Source organism: Sorghum bicolor, chromosome 2, assembly GCF_000003195.3.
Source record: "Sorghum bicolor cultivar BTx623 chromosome 2, Sorghum_bicolor_NCBIv3, whole genome shotgun sequence".
In the NCBI taxonomy this organism is placed as follows: Eukaryota; Viridiplantae; Streptophyta; class Magnoliopsida; order Poales; family Poaceae; genus Sorghum; species Sorghum bicolor.
Window position 1 is genome coordinate 50893288 of NC_012871.2, and position 18346 is coordinate 50911633.

Sequence of the window (18346 nt, forward strand, 5' to 3'; positions counted from 1 at the left end):
TGCAGTTATTAATGTATTATTTGAATCCTTAGCTAATACGCCAGCTAATTTCTTCCTACCACTAAACTAAAAAAAAAATATTAGCTGCTTTTTCTTAGCTAATAGAGCTAATAGTTAGTTGTTGATTCCAAATCCAAAAATATCCTCTAATCTCAGGAAGCAAATGAAACCCTTGACAAAACAAAAAATGCTAAATCTTGAACGAAATCAAATAATTAAACAGTACTCTAGAATATTTATGGATTACTCTAATTACTAATTATAGCCTGCTTTGTTCCCTTCCAGAATATGCCAAGCTAAAGATTTAACGAGCCATGATTTTGATTGATATTTAGTTTGCTACTAAAATTTACGAACCTCTCATATTTAGTTTGCTAAATCTACGATATTTTTTTTTATCAATTTTTGCTTACCAAATCTTTATCATAACAACTCTTAGTCGCAAACCAAACATGGCTAACGCTAACGCGGCGGTGGGTTATCAACAGTTCACACAGTAGCTGCAAATAGTGCCGTTCCGCCGAAAACGCCCCAGACCCAGCTGTCATTGATATCAATGGGCCTGTTCGGGACTTGAATTGATCGACGGGCCTTTGGGCCCTCTATAAATCCAACCCGTCTTCCTCGTCTCCGTCGACGTTCCTCGCCGTTTCCGTCTCCGTCTCCGGAAAGGAAAAAGAGAAGGAAGGGGGAGAGAAGAAGAGGAAGAAGAAACTGAATTTGGTGAGACCAAGCCGGGGGTGGGACTAGCGGGAGCACGTGGAGTGGGATCGCCGCCGATAAGCCGCCGGTGGGACTAGCGGGAGCACGCGGAGTGGATCGAGGCGGATGGCGGCTGCAGATAGGCAGCTTGTGGTTGCCGTCGAGGGAACGGCGGCGCTGGGGCCCTACTGGTCCACCATTGTGGCGGAGTACGTCGAGAAGATCGTGCGGTATGTCCGCGACCCTGGGCCCCTATTCTCTTCCATTCCGTTCCTAGTCTTCGGTTTTAGTGCGGGAGAGAAGGGGAACTTGCCTCTTCGCTAGGGTTTAGAGGGAGACCAGGCTCGCAGGAAGTATTCACCGTCCTGGTCGCTGGATCGTTGGGGGGTGGAAGAGAGAATGTCTATTGACATATAGTAGACAACGATTTTAAGCTTTCAGAGCTTGGGTTGGATTATTTGATGTTCCTGATTCGGTTTGTATTACTCACCGGGAAGAAGCGAAGAACCTCTTCAGTGTTAGTGATTTGTATGATGGAAGGGCATATAGTTCCTATATAATTTGCCTAATCGGTGATCAGGCAGGCCAAGGGAGTAAGCGACAGTTAAGACCTACCACTGGCAGCTTGTGGATGAGCTTGCCAATTTTTGCAACTGTGCTCATGGAGGTAGTCAGTACGAAGTTGATTTTTACGTAGCTCTGTATCATGGCTTCAATCTTCTGTCTTATCACAACAGTATACACAAGTATATTTGTAAATTTGTTTGTTTCTAAAGAAAATCATCTGATTAGCATGCTAGCAATCTTTGTCAATGGTCTGAACTCCAGGCCCAATACTACCTTCATAATTCATTTTTCATGCAATTGTGCTATGCAAATGCGTCATTTTAATTTTTAGTGACTGATTCATGGAGAAAATTGAAATCTATGCAGGAGCTTTTGTGCAAGTGAACTGCCAGGCCAGGTAATATTCTGTCCTAATGATTCATTTATTATCGGAGCTCTCAATTTGTGCATGCTATCCCAATGTCAATGTATAACCCATTCTTCATTTGTGCAGAAGCTTGCAGGGCCTCCGCCTGAGCTTGCATTAGTTGTTTTTCATACCCATGGACCCTACAGTGGTATGCATTTATATTGTTCATGTCCATGACCATATCAGTTGATCTAAACTCTATAAGATAGGTAACTTGTGAACATTTTGCAATTCAGCTTTTGATGTGCAGCGAAGTGGATGGACAAAAGATACCGATGCTTTCCTATCATGGTTATCTGGAATATCATTCAGTGGTGGAGGATTCAGTGAAGCTTCTACTTGTGAAGGTCTTGCAGAAGCACTGAAGGTATTGACAAGTTAATGTTGGTTGAAATTTTTTTGCAGATGATGAGTTCTTTGTTGTTAACCAGTTCTCTATGAAAAACGATGTTTTATAGTTCCACTTGGTGGTAAAAATCTATTTCTAGCTATCCTTGCAGGTGAAGATATCACCACATATTTTCTTATATTGTTGTTTAATTATTACTTTTCATAGATGGTAAATTATTCTGCATGTACATGATATTTATTCTAATATAGGCCACAATGTGATTTGCCCATGCTATGATTTGACTGAGAAAGTGTGAACATTGTGTTCATATCATTTTGAATCCTGGCCAGTTAGTATAAACACCTTGATCAAAAGCTCTGCCTTTCTTTGTCTTATAGTCTATAGAGTATGCATCAGTAATCATCACTTACTACCAATAACCTATGTAAATTGCTAATTGCCAGATATAAGAATGCAGTGAAGTAATTGTGATAATTAAGGTCTGCGTGTTAGCCTGCTTGCATCATTTTTGTGCGTCAGTCCATTTTGCTTGCGATGATGAAACTTATATGTTGGAAAAGAGCTGAAAAAACGTTGGTGACACGGCATTCATCTTTCTTTTCTTCGAACATTAAAATATTGGTTATTTCATTTCTAGTTATTGTGCCTTATGTAAGCTGTTGTCCACAATTTTTTATTGTTTGTCATGATGGTCAAATTTTTGTGCAACTAGATACTTCAAGGTAGTCCTAATGCAACCCAAAGTCATCAAAACCATGAAGCACAAAAGCATTGCATACTTGTCGCTGCAAGTAATCCTTATCCTTTGCCGACACCTGTATACTGTCTTCCTACTCAAAGTACTGATCACAAAGAGAACATTGAGACATCAAAAGAACCTTCTATTGCTGATGCTGAGACCGTTGCAAAGTCATTTGCTCAGGTGCTACATAAATTCTGCCATAGCTTGTTATTGTTTTCCTGTGTCTCAATGCAACGCCTGTAGCATTTGGTTGATTCTATTTTCTATTTTGGATGCAGTGCTCTGTCTCACTGTCGGTGATATCTCCAAAACAGCTTCCAACATTAAAGGCGATATACAATGCGGTAATGTTATCACTTGTTTTAGACATGAACCTTCTTCTATTCCTTATCTGTGCTTTTAGTTCTTTCATAATTTTATTGATGGTCAAACTTTAGGAACTTTTGACTGCATGGATTCTTGTGTTATACTTTCAATCTGACATCTCACTTTCACTTCATGGCCATGGAACAAAGAGTGGTTAATACTTTAGTTTTTGGCAATATTTGTTATATGCCCATATCTATAGCACAAACATTGTCGCAAAACCAAAAATGAGATCAATTTGTTTTGTAAGCTTTTGTGACAGCTATATTAAAGCAAAGGTGGCATTAAATTCATTAGTATATTACTAGCTAAAATTGTTAACTGATGACCTTGTGCCATCACCGATTTGCCTTTGTTGACGTTGATTATTCTTTTTACCTTATGTGATGTGATACAAATTATTAACCTTATAAGGCCTTCAACAATTATGATTAACATGTGCATAACACTTGCTCCACATTCTGATGCAGGGCAAGCGAAACCCTCGAGCTGCTGATCCATCAGTCGACCATGCGAAAAATCCACACTTCCTTGTTTTGCTATCTGAGAATTTCATGGAGGCGCGAACTGCTCTAAGTCGTCCTTTACATGGAAACATGGCCCCAAATCAAAGCATTACAAAGATGGACACTGCACCTGCAGTGACTATGCCAGGACCGACTTCAAATGCCAACCCCTCAGGTTGAGAAAATGTTAATGTTAGGCACAGTTTTTCTATAAGATCGGTTCCTGGTTCTGCCCTTTGTAGAAAGAAAATGTTGTTGATGTGATGTCTGCTCATGGGGATGTAGGGAAAACTTTGTAAAAGAGGTTAAGGTGTTTACACCAAGTTTAGTGAGAATTAATTTAGCAAATTGTTTCAATTTGACTAAGGAAAAATTAAATAAGTCAATTTATTCTGGAAATTCCCCTTTGGTCTGCATGCCTAACCATATGACAAAAAAAGTAATGGCTAATGTATTTCTGGGATGGCTAACTATTTCATAGCAGGCACGGATTTGCATTTGCCATTCCATTATCCATTTTTTTTGTAAAGTGTACCTTTGTGGGGTGAAACATTGTGCTTGTGATGCTTTATACTAGCGAGAACACATAAGATATTCGGATTACTTTTGCCTCTGATGAGGTTTGATTGCTTGTGCACTGAAATTGCTGAATTGAAATACTTTATATCCTATGATTACAAAAGTGAATGTACTAAACATAGAAGTTGTGCGATATATTTCTTGTCGCTTGTATCAGTGGATGCCAATATGTTCCCCTGTCAGTGTGGGTGAATGTTTTGCTCAAATACCATTTGAATATGAAAAGTGCCCTTAAGCTTTTAATTGGCTAGCTGTGCACAGCTAATTGTTTGTGTTATTTAGAGTTCCAAGATGTTCTGTCATTTGTTTAAATCAACAAGAGTTTGTCATAATTAACAGTGCGATAGATATATTGTGAGGCTTACACGCATTAACTTAAAATGTATCTGCACCATTTGTTCTATATGTAGTACTTCTGTACATTAGTTCTTGTTATTAAGTGGTTGCATCATTTGTTCATGGAATAAATTTGTAGTAGTCTAAGTTGCTATGTGCAGTAGAACACTTGTTAGTCACATTTTCCACTTTCAAGAGTTTGTCTGTAATCTTCTTTAAATAATGCTATTATGATAAGTTGTTAATCTAATATTGTAATCTGCTTTTGCCTGTTTATCCATGTTATTGCCTACCTTGACATGATGACTAATTCCATTTGAACATTTCTAGTGAATGCAGTGACAGGCCGTCAACCAGTTGTTGGAGGTATTTCTACCGCAACTGTTAAACTGGTAAGCTGCACTATTATTGGAATTTCTCTGTTTGTTTTTTCATTCTAATAATACCTTTAAAAAAATTTATTTTTACAGGAACCAGCAACCATGCCACCAATAGTTTCTGCACCTGCTTTCTCACATGTAACACCTATTTCAAATGTGGCTTCACAAGGAATATCAGCACTTCAAACCTCATCACCATCTCTTATTTCACAAGAAGCAAATATGGCAAATGATAATGTGCAAGAACACAAGCCTATAATAAACCCTGTTCAACAGCCAGTTCGGCCTGGTGGTCATGGCAGCCTCCTCAACAATCTGTCACAGGTTCGGTTGATGAACTCAACTTCTTTAGGAGGAGGAGCTACCTCAATGGGACTTCCTAACATGGGGGCAACACCAATACAAGTCCACATGTCAAACATGATATCAAGCGGCATGACATCAACACCCTCTGTCATCTCCTCTATGTCTGGACCTGGACAACCTATTGGTACTCAACAGATGGTACAGAGCACAGCTCTTGGTTCCTTTGGCTCAAACACTTCTACTGTATCAGGCAATTCAAATGTTGCTGTATCATCCTCTCTGACTAACAACCAAAGCAGTATGGGCATGGGTCAATCAGTGCAACCTGTGGCACAAGGAGGCTTGGTGGCTGGTTCACAATTAGGACAAGGTGGAATTGGTGCAAACCAAAATGTGATGAGTAGCCTTGGATCTACAGCTATCTCTTCAGCACCTGCGATGATGCCAACACCTGGGATGGTCCCACAGACAGGAGTCAATTCCTTAGGTGTGAATAACAATCCTGCTATGAATATGCCTATTCCACAGCATGCCAATGCCCAACAGCCGCCACCAAAGTATGTCAAAATTTGGGAGGTAAAGGTTTCCTCGTCTTTAGCATTTACGTATACATAGACAGCAACCCAACTCCCCAGTATAACATAGAGATGAGTTGTTGCAATAAATGGTAAGAACAGTACAGAGCAGATGACTAATAGGCAATGTTATCGACTCGTCTAGTTGATCCTAGTCGCCATGGGACCAACAAGGCAACTAGTCACGAGTAGTCGTCGACCAAGGTGACTAGTCGGTCCTACTCGTCCCCTAGTCATCCTATATATATCAGGACTAATATACCGAATATATACTAATATACTATATGTTCTAGAGTACAAATCATGCATGAAGATAACTCTAGGGTGATGGCTGCACGTAGGGTTGCAAATTGGACTGAAAAACATGAGCCCAAGTGGCCTAAGCCACCCTAGATGCAGCGCATGCCCTAAGTTCGCTTGCAATTCCAGTCGTCCGCCCCCTAGTCGTCTAACTAATCGGACGACTAGAAACTAATCAGCCTAATCGTGTTGTACTCCGTAGTTGAGTCCAGGGTACTAACTAGGAAGACTAATCGCGATTAATTGGACGGCTTGATAACACTGCTAATAGGGGGCCTTAGGTCCTGCTGCGGCTGTGTTATTGTAGAGTACAAAAATTGGGAGTTATGTTGCACGCAATCTTGTTTGTTGGCCATAGAGATTTTCAACAACTGATGTTTGCCACCTATCTGTATTTCAGGGAACTTTATCTGGCCAAAGGCAAGGACAGCCTGTATTTATTTGTAAACTCGAAGTAAGTCTCTGTTTGCATTATCGAACTCCCAAAGATACAGTATCTTGTAAGAAATTATAGCTTCTGGTAGCTTATTTTGTTCCGCAGATCTTGTAAGAAATTATAGCTTCTGGTAGCTTATTTTGTTCCGCAGCATTACTAGCAGAAAGAATGGTTCCTGACATATGGTGACACTTCTATGCTCTTTGTAGATCTGGATGAACAACACTTCTATGCTTGTTCAACTAAATCTTGCGTTATCTTTGACCCATCTTTTTGCTAAGACTGGAGATTATCTAGTTTTGAATAAACTCCTGAATTTGTAATCGTGTTTTCTTAAACTTCAAGTAAAGGACATTTAAACCCTTCGATTAGAAAATGGACTGCATCAATTGCCACCAATACCTATTTTTAGCCATGGTTTGTGATCACCTTCAAAGCTGGAATCTTACTCGTGCAGCTCTTTTGCTTTTTCCTTTTGACATTTCTCACTTTAACAATGTCTTACAGGGTTATAGGAGTGGAACAGCATCTGAAACGTAAGTTTCTGATTTATTGCAATAAACCTTATATTTTCTTGAATCTCTATTTGATTACTGTGTTTGATGTAAGTATTTCTTGTCATTAATTGATGTTATGTTATTGTTGTCCTTGTCTTAAAAGAAATGACTTATACTAGAATATTTCATTTTTGTGTATGTAAAGAGTAATCTACATTAACAATGGAACCCTTTTCTGGTACTTTCGATTTGTGTGTCCAGACTTAGTAGGAAATTGAAATGCGTACTTTCTGTATGCAGACTTGCAGCGGACTGGCCAGAAACTATGCAGATTGTTCGCCTCATAGCCCAGGAGCATATGAACAACAAGTTTGTTTCTCAACTCAATTCTTTTCAATGTCAACTTGTTGCATCATTTTGTAATGTGCTGTGAAACATGTTTACTTGGTCATTCTGCAGACAATATGTTGGCAAGGCCGACTTTCTTGTTTTTCGGACTTTAAATCAGCACGGGTTTCTTGGACAACTACAAGAGAAGAAGCTGGTCAGTGCCTGGTTCTAATTTTTTTAGTAACTTTGTTATTTGGCTGCGGTTCATTTACTGTCGGTTCATACACTTAGTTTTCAGATAGTTACTTTATACAGCTCTAATATCCAATTGGTCCTCGTTTCAGTGTGCTGTGATACAGTTACCATCGCAAACTCTGCTGCTGTCAATGTCTGACAAAGCAGGTCGTTTGATTGGCATGCTCTTCCCTGGGGTAATCTTGATTGTAGTTGAATAAATTAATGTTCCGCATAATTATCTGTATTTACTAAATGCCCTTTTTTCCCAGGACATGGTGGTGTTCAAACCGCAGGTCCCAACTCAGCAGACACCAATGCAGCAGCAGCAGCTACAACAACAGCAACTTCAACAACAACAGTTACAGCAGCAGCAGCTGCAACAACAACACATGCATATGCAGCAGCAAGGCCTCCCACTTCAGCAGTCGCAGATGCAACTTCAGCAACAGCAGCAGCCACAGATGCAACCGATGCAGCAGCAGCCAACACAGATGCAACACCAGCAGCAGCAACCTTCGCAGATGCAGCCGATGCAGCATCAGCAGCCGCAGCCACAGCAGATGCAATCGATGCAGCACCAGCAGCAGATGCAGCACCAGCAGCAGCAGCAGCAGCAGATGCAACCAATGCAGCAACAGCAGCAGATGCAACACATGCAGCATCAACAGCAACAGATGCAGCAAATGCAACAGCAGCAGCAACAGATGCAGCAAATGCAGCCTCAACAGCAGCAGCAACCCCAGATGGTGGGTACAGGAATGGGGCAGCAGTTCATGCAGGGGCAGAATCGGGCAGTGCAGATGATGCAAGGGAAGATTATGCCACAGGGCCCGGGCAGCATGCCTGGGGGAGGCTTCCTACCTTAAAACAGCTCTTGTCAGCAGGCATCAGATGAATTGAATGTTTACACTGACCCGAGTATAAAGATGGTTGTGATGTCAACTTTATTTAACAGTTTTAGATAAATAGTCACTTGTGTAGTGGGAAGTGATGTTTAGTAGTGTAAATCAATAGCACTCATGTAGCTAATAGTACCGTACTGAACTGACCCCAATGGGAGTGGTGCTAAAACTTTTTTTTAAACTGCATCCGATTTTATTGGTAGCCATATAAATTCTGTAGTAAAACTGCCTTGTCAAAACAGAACCTTTCATCAAGAAGACCGGTCCATGTTTTTACTCATAAGCATCGCCAAAATTGGTAAATACCAGGTCTCAATGCATAGGTGCATACCTTCTGGTATCCGTTCAAACAGCTAATAGATATAACAAAGTATTGATGGTATCTGTAACTAATAGATATAACAAAGAATCATTATTTGCATAAAACGGCTATTTAGTCCATTTAAACTATAGTAACGAAGACAATCTGTGTTGTTTAGGTCCTAAAAGGTGAGTTAAATATTTGGACCGTTTAAAACCATTTAAACTGATAAAAATTGTCTAAATAATCTAAACAGAATCGAGCCTATGTGATTAAATAAGCTAAACAACCATTTAATTCACCATTTATTCAATAAGATGATTCCAACTACCATATTTGGAGACCGACTAATTAATATTGTAAGCATGAGAGGGATTTTGTTTTAGGTTAAGCTTCAGCTAAGCAGAAGGGGTTGCGTGTTGGACCCTTGAAGGAGATTTGATGAGCTATTCCTACAAGAAATTAGGTTACGCTTGGGGCTACAGCCCTGGGCCTGAATTTGCCCCTAACCATCATGGTAGTATGTTTTTGTTTGTCCCCTCTGGTGTCAGAGGATCAATGCCGGTCCATGAGTCCGGCATATGTATCTGTTACACTAATTGCAAGCCAAATACCGCTACGAATAGTTAATATGAGCCATAACGCTTTTTTAATTTTTGCATTAACAACGTATATGTTAATCTGCATCAAATGCAGAAGTAACTTTTCAAATGGTAGATCAAGCAGGGAATGCCCTGAATATGGAAAATAAGAAACAAATGTTGCTTTGCATAGGTAAAATGAGGTGTAGTGATTTTTGATGGTTCTGTGACCCTGATGCCCTAGTGCTCGTTGGCTCGTTGCTTTCACTTGGGTTGGACCACACCATGCATTCGGGGGAGTTGTTGAACACAGTTTGTGCAGGTGGTGCGTGAATATGAAGGTATAGTTACAATTCTCTTATGACACGCGTAGCACCAACACGAGGAAGCTCAAAATATGCATATCATTTGCATGGCCTCGATCCTGAAGTGGCAATTTTCCTAAACATGTAAGTAGGTCTGAAAATATTCCAAAGGATGTAAGTAAAACAATGTCAGTTAGATCCCTAGAGCATCATAGGTCTGAAAATTTTTAGGTATACCAATGCACATAGGTAGAGATTAGTTGGCATAATACCAGCAAAGACCAAAAAAAAAGACAAATCAAATTATGGTAAGCATGCAACGTATTACATACTACACATGGTCTGGTCAAGATAGCTGTTAGGGAGGAAGAAGAAAGTGTAACACCCTAAAATTTGCTTCTTTGAAAATAGAGATAAATTGATTCAATCATGTATTTTTGAGCTCATAAAGACTTAGGGAAATAATATTTTTCACTAAATTAAAATTCACCATAGGAGTTAGCAACATGTCTGAGCAAGCATGCCTCTTCATTTGATTTATTGAGATGAGTGTTTTGGAATCTAAAATTTAAAATGAATTCAAACTGATTTTAAAATGATTTTTAAATAGTTTTGAAATAAAAGAAGAAAACTTTCTCCCTCTCTTTCTTTCTGGCCTGAGTGGCAAGCAGCGGCCCACTCCCCCTTTCTTATCACTCGCGGCCCAACTCTTCTCTCCCGGCCCAGCAAGACCAATGGCCGCACGCAAGGCCCAACCCCTCTCTTCTGCTGGCTCCGCCCTTCTCCTGTGCGTTAGCGTTTTAGAACACGAGAGCCCTTCCCCTTTTTGTTTTAGAACCCGCCATCGTTAGCGCTTTTTTTTCTAGAATACGCCATCTGAATTTGAAAATGTATTTCACCTCGGTTTGTTATCAAAATACGTTTTCAGGAAACTACAAAAATGCCACTGATTTTGTATTCCTCATAAAATGCTCATTTTAACTCCGATTTGACCCATTCAAAGTTTGTTAGATTCATATTCACGTAATCTACATGGTGGTAACTTTATTTCACCAGTTTGCAACTTTTTAATTTCATGGTCCTATTTAATTAATTACTTTTTAAAAGAAAATTTTAGAAAATTCATAACTTTTCCGTTTTAGCTCTGATTTTCGTGATCTTTATGCCTGTGTGTTCGTAGCGATGTGTAGAATGATTTTATATACTTTTTACATTGTTTTGCTACTGTTGGTGTACTGTTGTAATTATAGCTTTGTTTGCTTCATGTATGTTTGGCTCCGATTGCTTGTGTGTTGATGATTGGTGATCGAGTATAGACGGTGAGTAGTACTTTGGTGATCAAGACCAGTACCTTGATGATCAGCAGGATCAGCAAGAGCAATTGGATCAAGCCAAGTATAGCTTGGGTTTTCTTTTTGTGACCATGATCTTGTGATTTGATTAATGTTTAAGCAACAAATGATAAAAATGACTTTTTAGCAACTTGAGGACTTATATGTACGTGATCACCCGAGATTTACAGTACAACCATAACGGCTATATGGCTCTGGCTTTAGTCAAGTATGAGTACCTTTTGTAGCTTGTTAGAGGTTATCCGTGTGGCGCAAATGGAGAATAGCAGGCTGTGGATCCCAGTGAGTGGTTGTATCACATAGACTGACTAATGAAACCTAGTGACCCTAACTTGTTAGACAAACCTTTAAAAGACTTCATATTGAACCCTACCGGCTTTCCTTGGTACTGGGCTAAGAGGTCGACGGGCCTCAAGCGAAAGGGTAAATCACGACTCATGAGTAAAGATGTACAACCTATGCAAAGTGTTTAATAAACTGGTATACTAGCCGTGCTCACAGACACGAGTGGCCTTAGAGACATCTACATTAAATATGATGGTTCTTTTGAGTTAACATGCTCATTGTTTACCAATCTATGCTCCACATTATTTATGTTACGTTGATCATGAGTTTGTGGGATCTATCAACCTTGTTGCTATATTTGCGGAGTTTGATATGAACTAACTCTTGCTATTTCCCCCACACCTTAGGACAAGTTTTAGGCTTGTGATCAACCAGTCAGTTTGAATCCTATGGAAGAAGTAAATACCCGTTGTTTGGAGTTTCTTTTCGCTGTTTGGCCCTAAGGTTATCTCTTTTATACTAAGTATGTTATATATTATGCATTGCCTTTTGATATTTCCCCTTATTTGTAGCTATATGTGAGATTTGGCTTCTAAAACTCACATATGGTGTATATTTGGTTTTGTGCTTAAAATTGGCGGTATTACAGAAAGGGTATAAACACCCCTTCCTTTTCTAACTCATAGATAAGTCATGGCTATGGTGGTAGGTGCGGCAATGCTGCATTGCCACAGTACCGCACCAACCAAAAGAGTAAAGGTAGGAAGAATTAGGCATATGCTGGCTTGGCTTGGTTTGAGGATTTTATTAGTGGGTATATGAGCACTTGGTTGCACATTGAAGCTTGTACATTGTGTCCTCATGTAGATTTTCCTATACTCAAATTTCAAATATAAAAGAATTTAAATGCTATTGAGCCCAACATCGTGTCCTTTTGGTAATTAGAGGCTCCACCATTGCATGTAACATCCTCATAAACATTTTACTAGCTTGTTAACTCGATAAATCTCATTAGTTCCCTAATTATGTGGTAATCGTTAGCAAAACACACAATTAGGGCTTCATTGCACTTACACATTTCCACTCATAATTGGCCATCACTCTAATGGCATCTCCATCACGTCTTATAATGCTAGAAAAAGTGACACCACCTTCGCCCAACATTTCTACAAGGGGCTTCACCATTGACTTCGGCATCATCGATACCGCCATCATAGACATTTAGGTGAGGTGCTTCGCCATCAACTTCGGCATCATTGACACCACCTTCACCAACATTTTGATGAGGGGTTCACCATTTACTTCGGCACCATTGACATTGCCTTCACCAACATTTCAGTGAGGGGCTTCATTATCGACACCTCTTTCACCAACACTTTAGCAAGAAGCTTCACCATAGACTTCAACATCATCAACACTATCTTCTCCAACATTATGGTGAAGGTTTGCCATCGACTGTCATCATTGACAAAGACTTTACAAACATTTCAGCGTGGGTTTTCACGATTGACTTTGGCATCATCAATACCACCTACACCACTATTTTGGCAAGTGGCTTTGCCATCAACTTTGGCATAATTCACATCATGTACATCAATATTTCAACGAGGGGCTTTTCCATGATCTTGGACTGTGCCTACGTCAACATTTTTGGCTAAAGGGAATCATCACCAACATCGACTCCTTTGAGTTTGCCATTGCCATCAATCTGAAGGGGAGGGCATTGTCTACAACATATCTAACAACAACCACACTCATGTCATCTACACGAGAACTAGCCAAGAGGTGTTGCTAAGGAGTGCACTGGACAAGCAAACCTTCTGAAGACGCAAGAATTGCTTGGCATCTATGAGTGAAAAGATTGAAGAAATGTCATGATTGTCTAGAACTACATCAACTACTTTGCCTACTTAGAGTACATCAACCATTTCAATGAAGGCTTAATTATGAAGAGAAGTTTTGAAGGCTCAAGGCCATGTGAAGAGGCGAACTACTAAAGGTGAAGTCATGTAGGTTCGAGTGAAGTTCGCTACTAAGGAGATGTTGAAGGAGAAAGCACCTCATGACAATTCTTGTATGTATTAGTGTTTTGTGCGTGCTCTTTTTTTATACCTTTTTCACATGGAGTTTTTGGGATGCAGTTTTAGCAAGGTGCACACATGTAGGTTGCAAAGGGAGATCCTCTTAAGCTTGTAGCTAAGTCTAAGTTGTAAATTGAGTTACATTTAATTGTATTTAGCTATTAGGTCTTGTACTTTTCAGGGGATATCATATGCTACGAACCCCATTGGTATAGAAAGGCTTAATTTGCTAAGGCTGGAGGATTACTTGTGAGTGCTTAAGGCCTATTTATAACTTCAGGGGATTCATTTATACTCCTTAATTACAATCTCCACCATGAGAGAGAATGAATACCTCTACCTCCCCTATACAAGGGATGGGAAAGCAAAGATGACCTTTTGCTATTCCCTCATTTGTTCTCACTTTTCTTTCTTAGAGCATCTCTAGCAGACTATCTAAACCTACTACCTATCCTATATTTAGGTAGTGGTAGCAAAAAAACCCACTCTAGCAAGCTACCTACTTGACTACCTACTTTTGTTGGCTGTTGACGGTCCTTAACAACCATAAAGCAACCCATCAACCAATCATAAAAAGGATCAATACAATATAATATCAACATAGTATAGGGGTTATCTAATAGAATTCCACAGTTTTGTAGAATCTGCGTTCTATAGGGGTGTATCAGGAAATATGGAGGAGATATGAAGAATATCAGGCTAAAAAGAATATTTCTGGTGAAACCAAATGGAGAAGAATCCAGAAGACACGAGAAGTCACGTCAGTGAATGCGGGGCCCACTTGGAATAGAGCCAGGTCGGCTGCGCTGTCCCCTAGGGTGGCTGCCCTAGGTGGGGCCAACCTATTAGCGCCCTTTTGCCTCGATCTTATACTGCCTCCAAGGATTGATCTCCTCCATCTATTCAAGTCGATTTGAACCAAGGCAGCGTTTCACTCCACTGGCCTATCTAAACCGAGCCCCTCCCTCCTAGAGAGAGGCACCAAGTCATTTGATTCAAGTCATCAGAGCTAGAAACCCTAGTCTCCTTGGAGCTCTACCAAATCTAGAACCTAGTTACATAGGATAGTAGTAGAGAGGAGGCACTTCCGCACTCTAGATCTGTTGGGAGCGTTGCTTGGTAATACCTCATAATCTCTCTCTTGTATTACTTTAAATATATATACTTTTGTTTAGACTATAGTTATGACTTTGCTCTACTTGATTATATTCTCAATTATATTGTTCTTTGCCTACTTAGGTTATATGCTTAGTATAGTTGGATTAGTATTATCTTTGTGTATATGTTCATATAGCGCTCGTCTAGATGATCACTGGATGGGTGGTGGGTGCCATGTAGACATGGTGTCTAGATGGTACCTGTGAATACCCACCATGTAGACATGGTGTCTAGATGGTATTTACCTGTGAATGCATCCTATTTGCTAGGCCATGTGGTAGATCGTGGGTGTGACAATAATCCTATTGAGTCCTATGTAGTCTACTCCCCGTATGTAGGACTAGTAGAACGTGGTCGCCTAGGGTTGTCTTGTTATAATCCTAGACCTTCCTAGAGTGATGTTCCTTATGCATAGATATAATAGTGGTCTTTATAATGATTGCTAGAAGTAATTGCACTAACCATAGTATTCATAGACTTATAGTTAGAATAACTTAGGAATATTCCTCTCATCTCTATCTAATGAGACACTATGTGCTTTAGATTGGAGTCCTCTAGGATGCAGTTATTATTATTTATGACTTGGATACATTTATCATATATTATTTATGACATGTGACACCCTTGTTATTGAGTATATGGTTAACTCTCCATCATGTGTGCAAGTGCTGCATTAGGTGTTAATCATATTTCTTAGCCATCCCTTCCCAGTGGTATAAATATAAATCGATAACCTGGTAATACTCTAGGTAAAATGCTACAATGGTATAATTAATCTATGCGCTTGCAGATACATTTCTTTTTATCTTTATATTTCTTTAATCACATGAAATAATAATTTATAAATCCTTAGAACATCTTTAGCTCTATTACTAGGGATGACAACCTTGTTGCTAGCTGGAGGTGTAGGTAGCCAATAGGTGACTAAGTTGAATCCATGTGTTACATTAATAAATACCAACAAACATTTTTAGCGTCATTGCTGAGATAGATTTTAAACTATATTCTTAGTAGCGATGCTAAGAAATGTCAACATTGGCCTAACAAATTGCCCCTCCCACCATATACTTATGTTAGTCCAACAAACTGGACAGCTAAAAATCTGTTCAATTTGTTTCCCCCACCCGTGCATGCCTGATGCCCCGACTCTTTTTGACTCTTCCCTCTGCCGTAGCCAAGAGCTAGGACACCATCATGCCTTCCACCAACGCGATGGGAAGATGACTGGCGCCACCCATGATGTCACCAGAGATCCTTGATTGGCGCCGGCCTTCCTCCGCCTCAACCAGAGCCCTCTGAAAGGTCCTAATATGGCTAGAGGGGTGGGGGTGAATAGCCTGTTTAAAAATTCTACAAAAACACTAGAGCAAGAGGTTAGTAAATAACAAAGCGAAGCTTTTTGCTCTAGCTCTAAAGGGGTGTTTGCAAGCCACCTATCCAACAATTCTAGTTGATATAAGCACTAGGCACACAAGAGCTATGTCACTACTTACACTAGAAAGCTACCTAATGTTTCTATACAAGTAAGAAAGCTACTCTAGTTTGCGGGAATGTAAAAGAGATGGTTTGAACTTTATACCGCCGCGTAGAGGGGATGAACCAATCAATAATATGAAGTCCAATCACTAGGAGAAATCCAATGAACAATCACAAAGGAGACACACAATTTTTCTCTCGAGGTTCACGTGCTTGCCGGCAAGCTACGTCCCCGTTGTGTCGACCAACACTTTGTGGTTCGGTGGCTAAGAGGTGTAGCACGAACCTCGTCCTCACTAGGACACCACAAGAACCTACTCACAAGTGAGGTAACTCAATGACACGAGCACTTTACTAGAGTTACCTTTCGGCTCTCCGTCGGGGAAGGTACAAGACCCCTCACAATCATCGAGAGATGGCCACGAACAATCACCAACTCGTGCCAATCCTCCTCCGCTGCTCCAAGCCGTCTAGGTGGCGGCAACCACCAAGAGTAACAAGAAAACCGCAGCCAAATCGATCCCCAAGTGCCACTAGATGCAATCACTCAAGCAAATGCACTTGGAATCACTCCCAATCTCACAAAGATGTTTAATCTATGAAGGAGATGAGTGGGAGGAGTATGCTTAGGCTCACAAGGATGTCAAGTAGGTTAGAATGCCAAGAGTGAGTGCCCTAAGCCGGCCAACAACTATTTATAGACCCCTCAAACAAATAGAGCCGTTGGCTCTCTCATTGCGTCTAACTCGGGATCACCGGACGCTCTTAAAGGGGCACCGGACGCTCAGCCCTTGCGTCCGGTGCTCCAACGTCAGCCACGTGTCGCCTTTTGAACTTCTCGTGTCAGAGTATAACAGTCACCTGCAGTGCACCGGACGCTGAGCAAGTTAGCACCGGACACGTCCGGTGCACACCGGACTCATGCGTAGAGAGTTCCGCAAACCTGCGGGTCACCAGACGCTAAGCACCGGTAGCGTCCGGTGCTCACCGGACCCATGCGCAGAGAGGGTCGCAAAACGCCAGCACACCGGATGCTAACCACCGGACGCACAGGCTTGCATCCGGTGCCTGTCGTCCGGTGCCTTACCCTAGCTGGGCGAGGCACTGTCTGCACCGGACGCTCAGACGCAGCGTCCGGTGCTCCAGAAGCCAGCGTCCGGTGAGTGTTTTCTCAGCGAGAAACACTCCCGCGACTTCTCCAAATTTCCCACCGGCGCAATAGAAAATATGCACTTCATTTTCTCGAAAAGCGCCGAATCCTGCCTCGCAAGCTCGGTGGGAGGGAGAGAGGAACCCATCCTCTCTCTACTCTTCAAACTCCACCTCCTTCTCAAAGTGTGCCAACACCACAACGTGTGTACCAACAAGTGTGCACGTGTGTTAGCAATTTCACAAACATTTTCTTTGAAGGAGTTAAGTTAGCTCACTAGGTTCTAAATGCATGCACATGAACAATGACACCTAGTGGCACTTGATAACCGCTTTAGCCAAAGAATTCCCCTCTTTATAGTACGGCTATCTATCCTAATTGTGATCACACCCTTTATGGTGTCTTGATCACCAAAACCAAAACCCTAAGCAATACCTTTGCCTTAAACTCCATTGGGTTTTGTTTTTCTCTTTCTTCTTTTCCAAGTTGAGCACTTGATCATCTTGTGGTCATCACCATCATCACCATGATCATCACTTGCTCCATCACTTATCATGTACCAACCTCATTAAGTCTATACACACTTAGTATAGAGGTTAGTACTTGGGTTTCATCAATTATCCAAAACCAAACTAGGGCTTTCACCCTCCTCTATTGCATCTGTAGGGTTACCACACCAAGAAGATGACTAGTGAAGGAGCCTGCACTACCGTCCCCTCCATGCTACTGTAGGATCACTAGAGTGCCTAGAGGGAGAGTGAATAGGCCCATAAAATTTTATCTCAAAAAATGTCAGTCTTGACCATGGCACTACCACTCTGACACCACAACACTATCACACTAAGAGGGCCACATGTGTAGAATAGATTAGCTCAATGTTCAAATCTATCCAACAAAATTTAGATAAGGTAAATTTCTTAGCTTCCTATAGGAGTGAAGATCACAAATCAACAACTAGAGGTGGTTGAAAGTCCACACACAAGTAGATCTAGCTCAAACCCTAGAAAACACCATAATACAAGTGACAAAACAATTTATCCTGTGGTTCAGCTCACCACTAACGCTTGCCTATACCCACGTTGTTGAGGGTTTCGCCACTAAGGCAAAATGTCTATTTCAACCCTACCTAGTTCTC

The 18346-nt window shown here is 40.9% G+C and overlaps 1 protein-coding gene across 2 annotated transcripts; it reads left to right on the plus strand.

Moving 5' to 3' along the window:
- LOC110432905 (mediator of RNA polymerase II transcription subunit 25) lies at positions 563-8777 on the plus strand. 2 transcript variants are annotated; one of them, XM_021454088.1, is made up of 15 exons: positions 563-932; positions 1636-1666; positions 1763-1826; positions 1915-2045; positions 2743-2952; positions 3051-3116; positions 3609-3819; positions 4899-4951; positions 5030-5821; positions 6521-6574; positions 7064-7092; positions 7354-7422; positions 7513-7597; positions 7728-7814; positions 7890-8747. In XM_021454088.1, exons 1-15 carry the CDS (start codon positions 829-831, stop codon positions 8484-8486), a joined length of 2583 nt encoding a protein of 860 aa, XP_021309763.1. In that variant the 5' UTR covers positions 563-828; the 3' UTR covers positions 8487-8747. The 2 variants fall into 2 exon arrangements, with proteins under 2 accessions (XP_021309763.1, XP_021309762.1); XM_021454087.1 differs by having other exon boundaries at positions 566-932; positions 4890-4951; positions 7890-8777.

Coding starts and splice junctions, on each gene's coding strand:
- LOC110432905 (XM_021454087.1), top strand. CDS start 829: ATGGCGGCTGCAGATAGGCAGCTTGTGGTTGCCGTCGAGGGAACGGCG. Junction 933..1,635: donor TACGTCGAGAAGATCGTGCG/GTATGTCCGCGA, acceptor AAATCTATGCAG/GAGCTTTTGTGCAAGTGAAC. Junction 7,423..7,512: donor CAGGAGCATATGAACAACAA/GTTTGTTTCTCA, acceptor GTCATTCTGCAG/ACAATATGTTGGCAAGGCCG.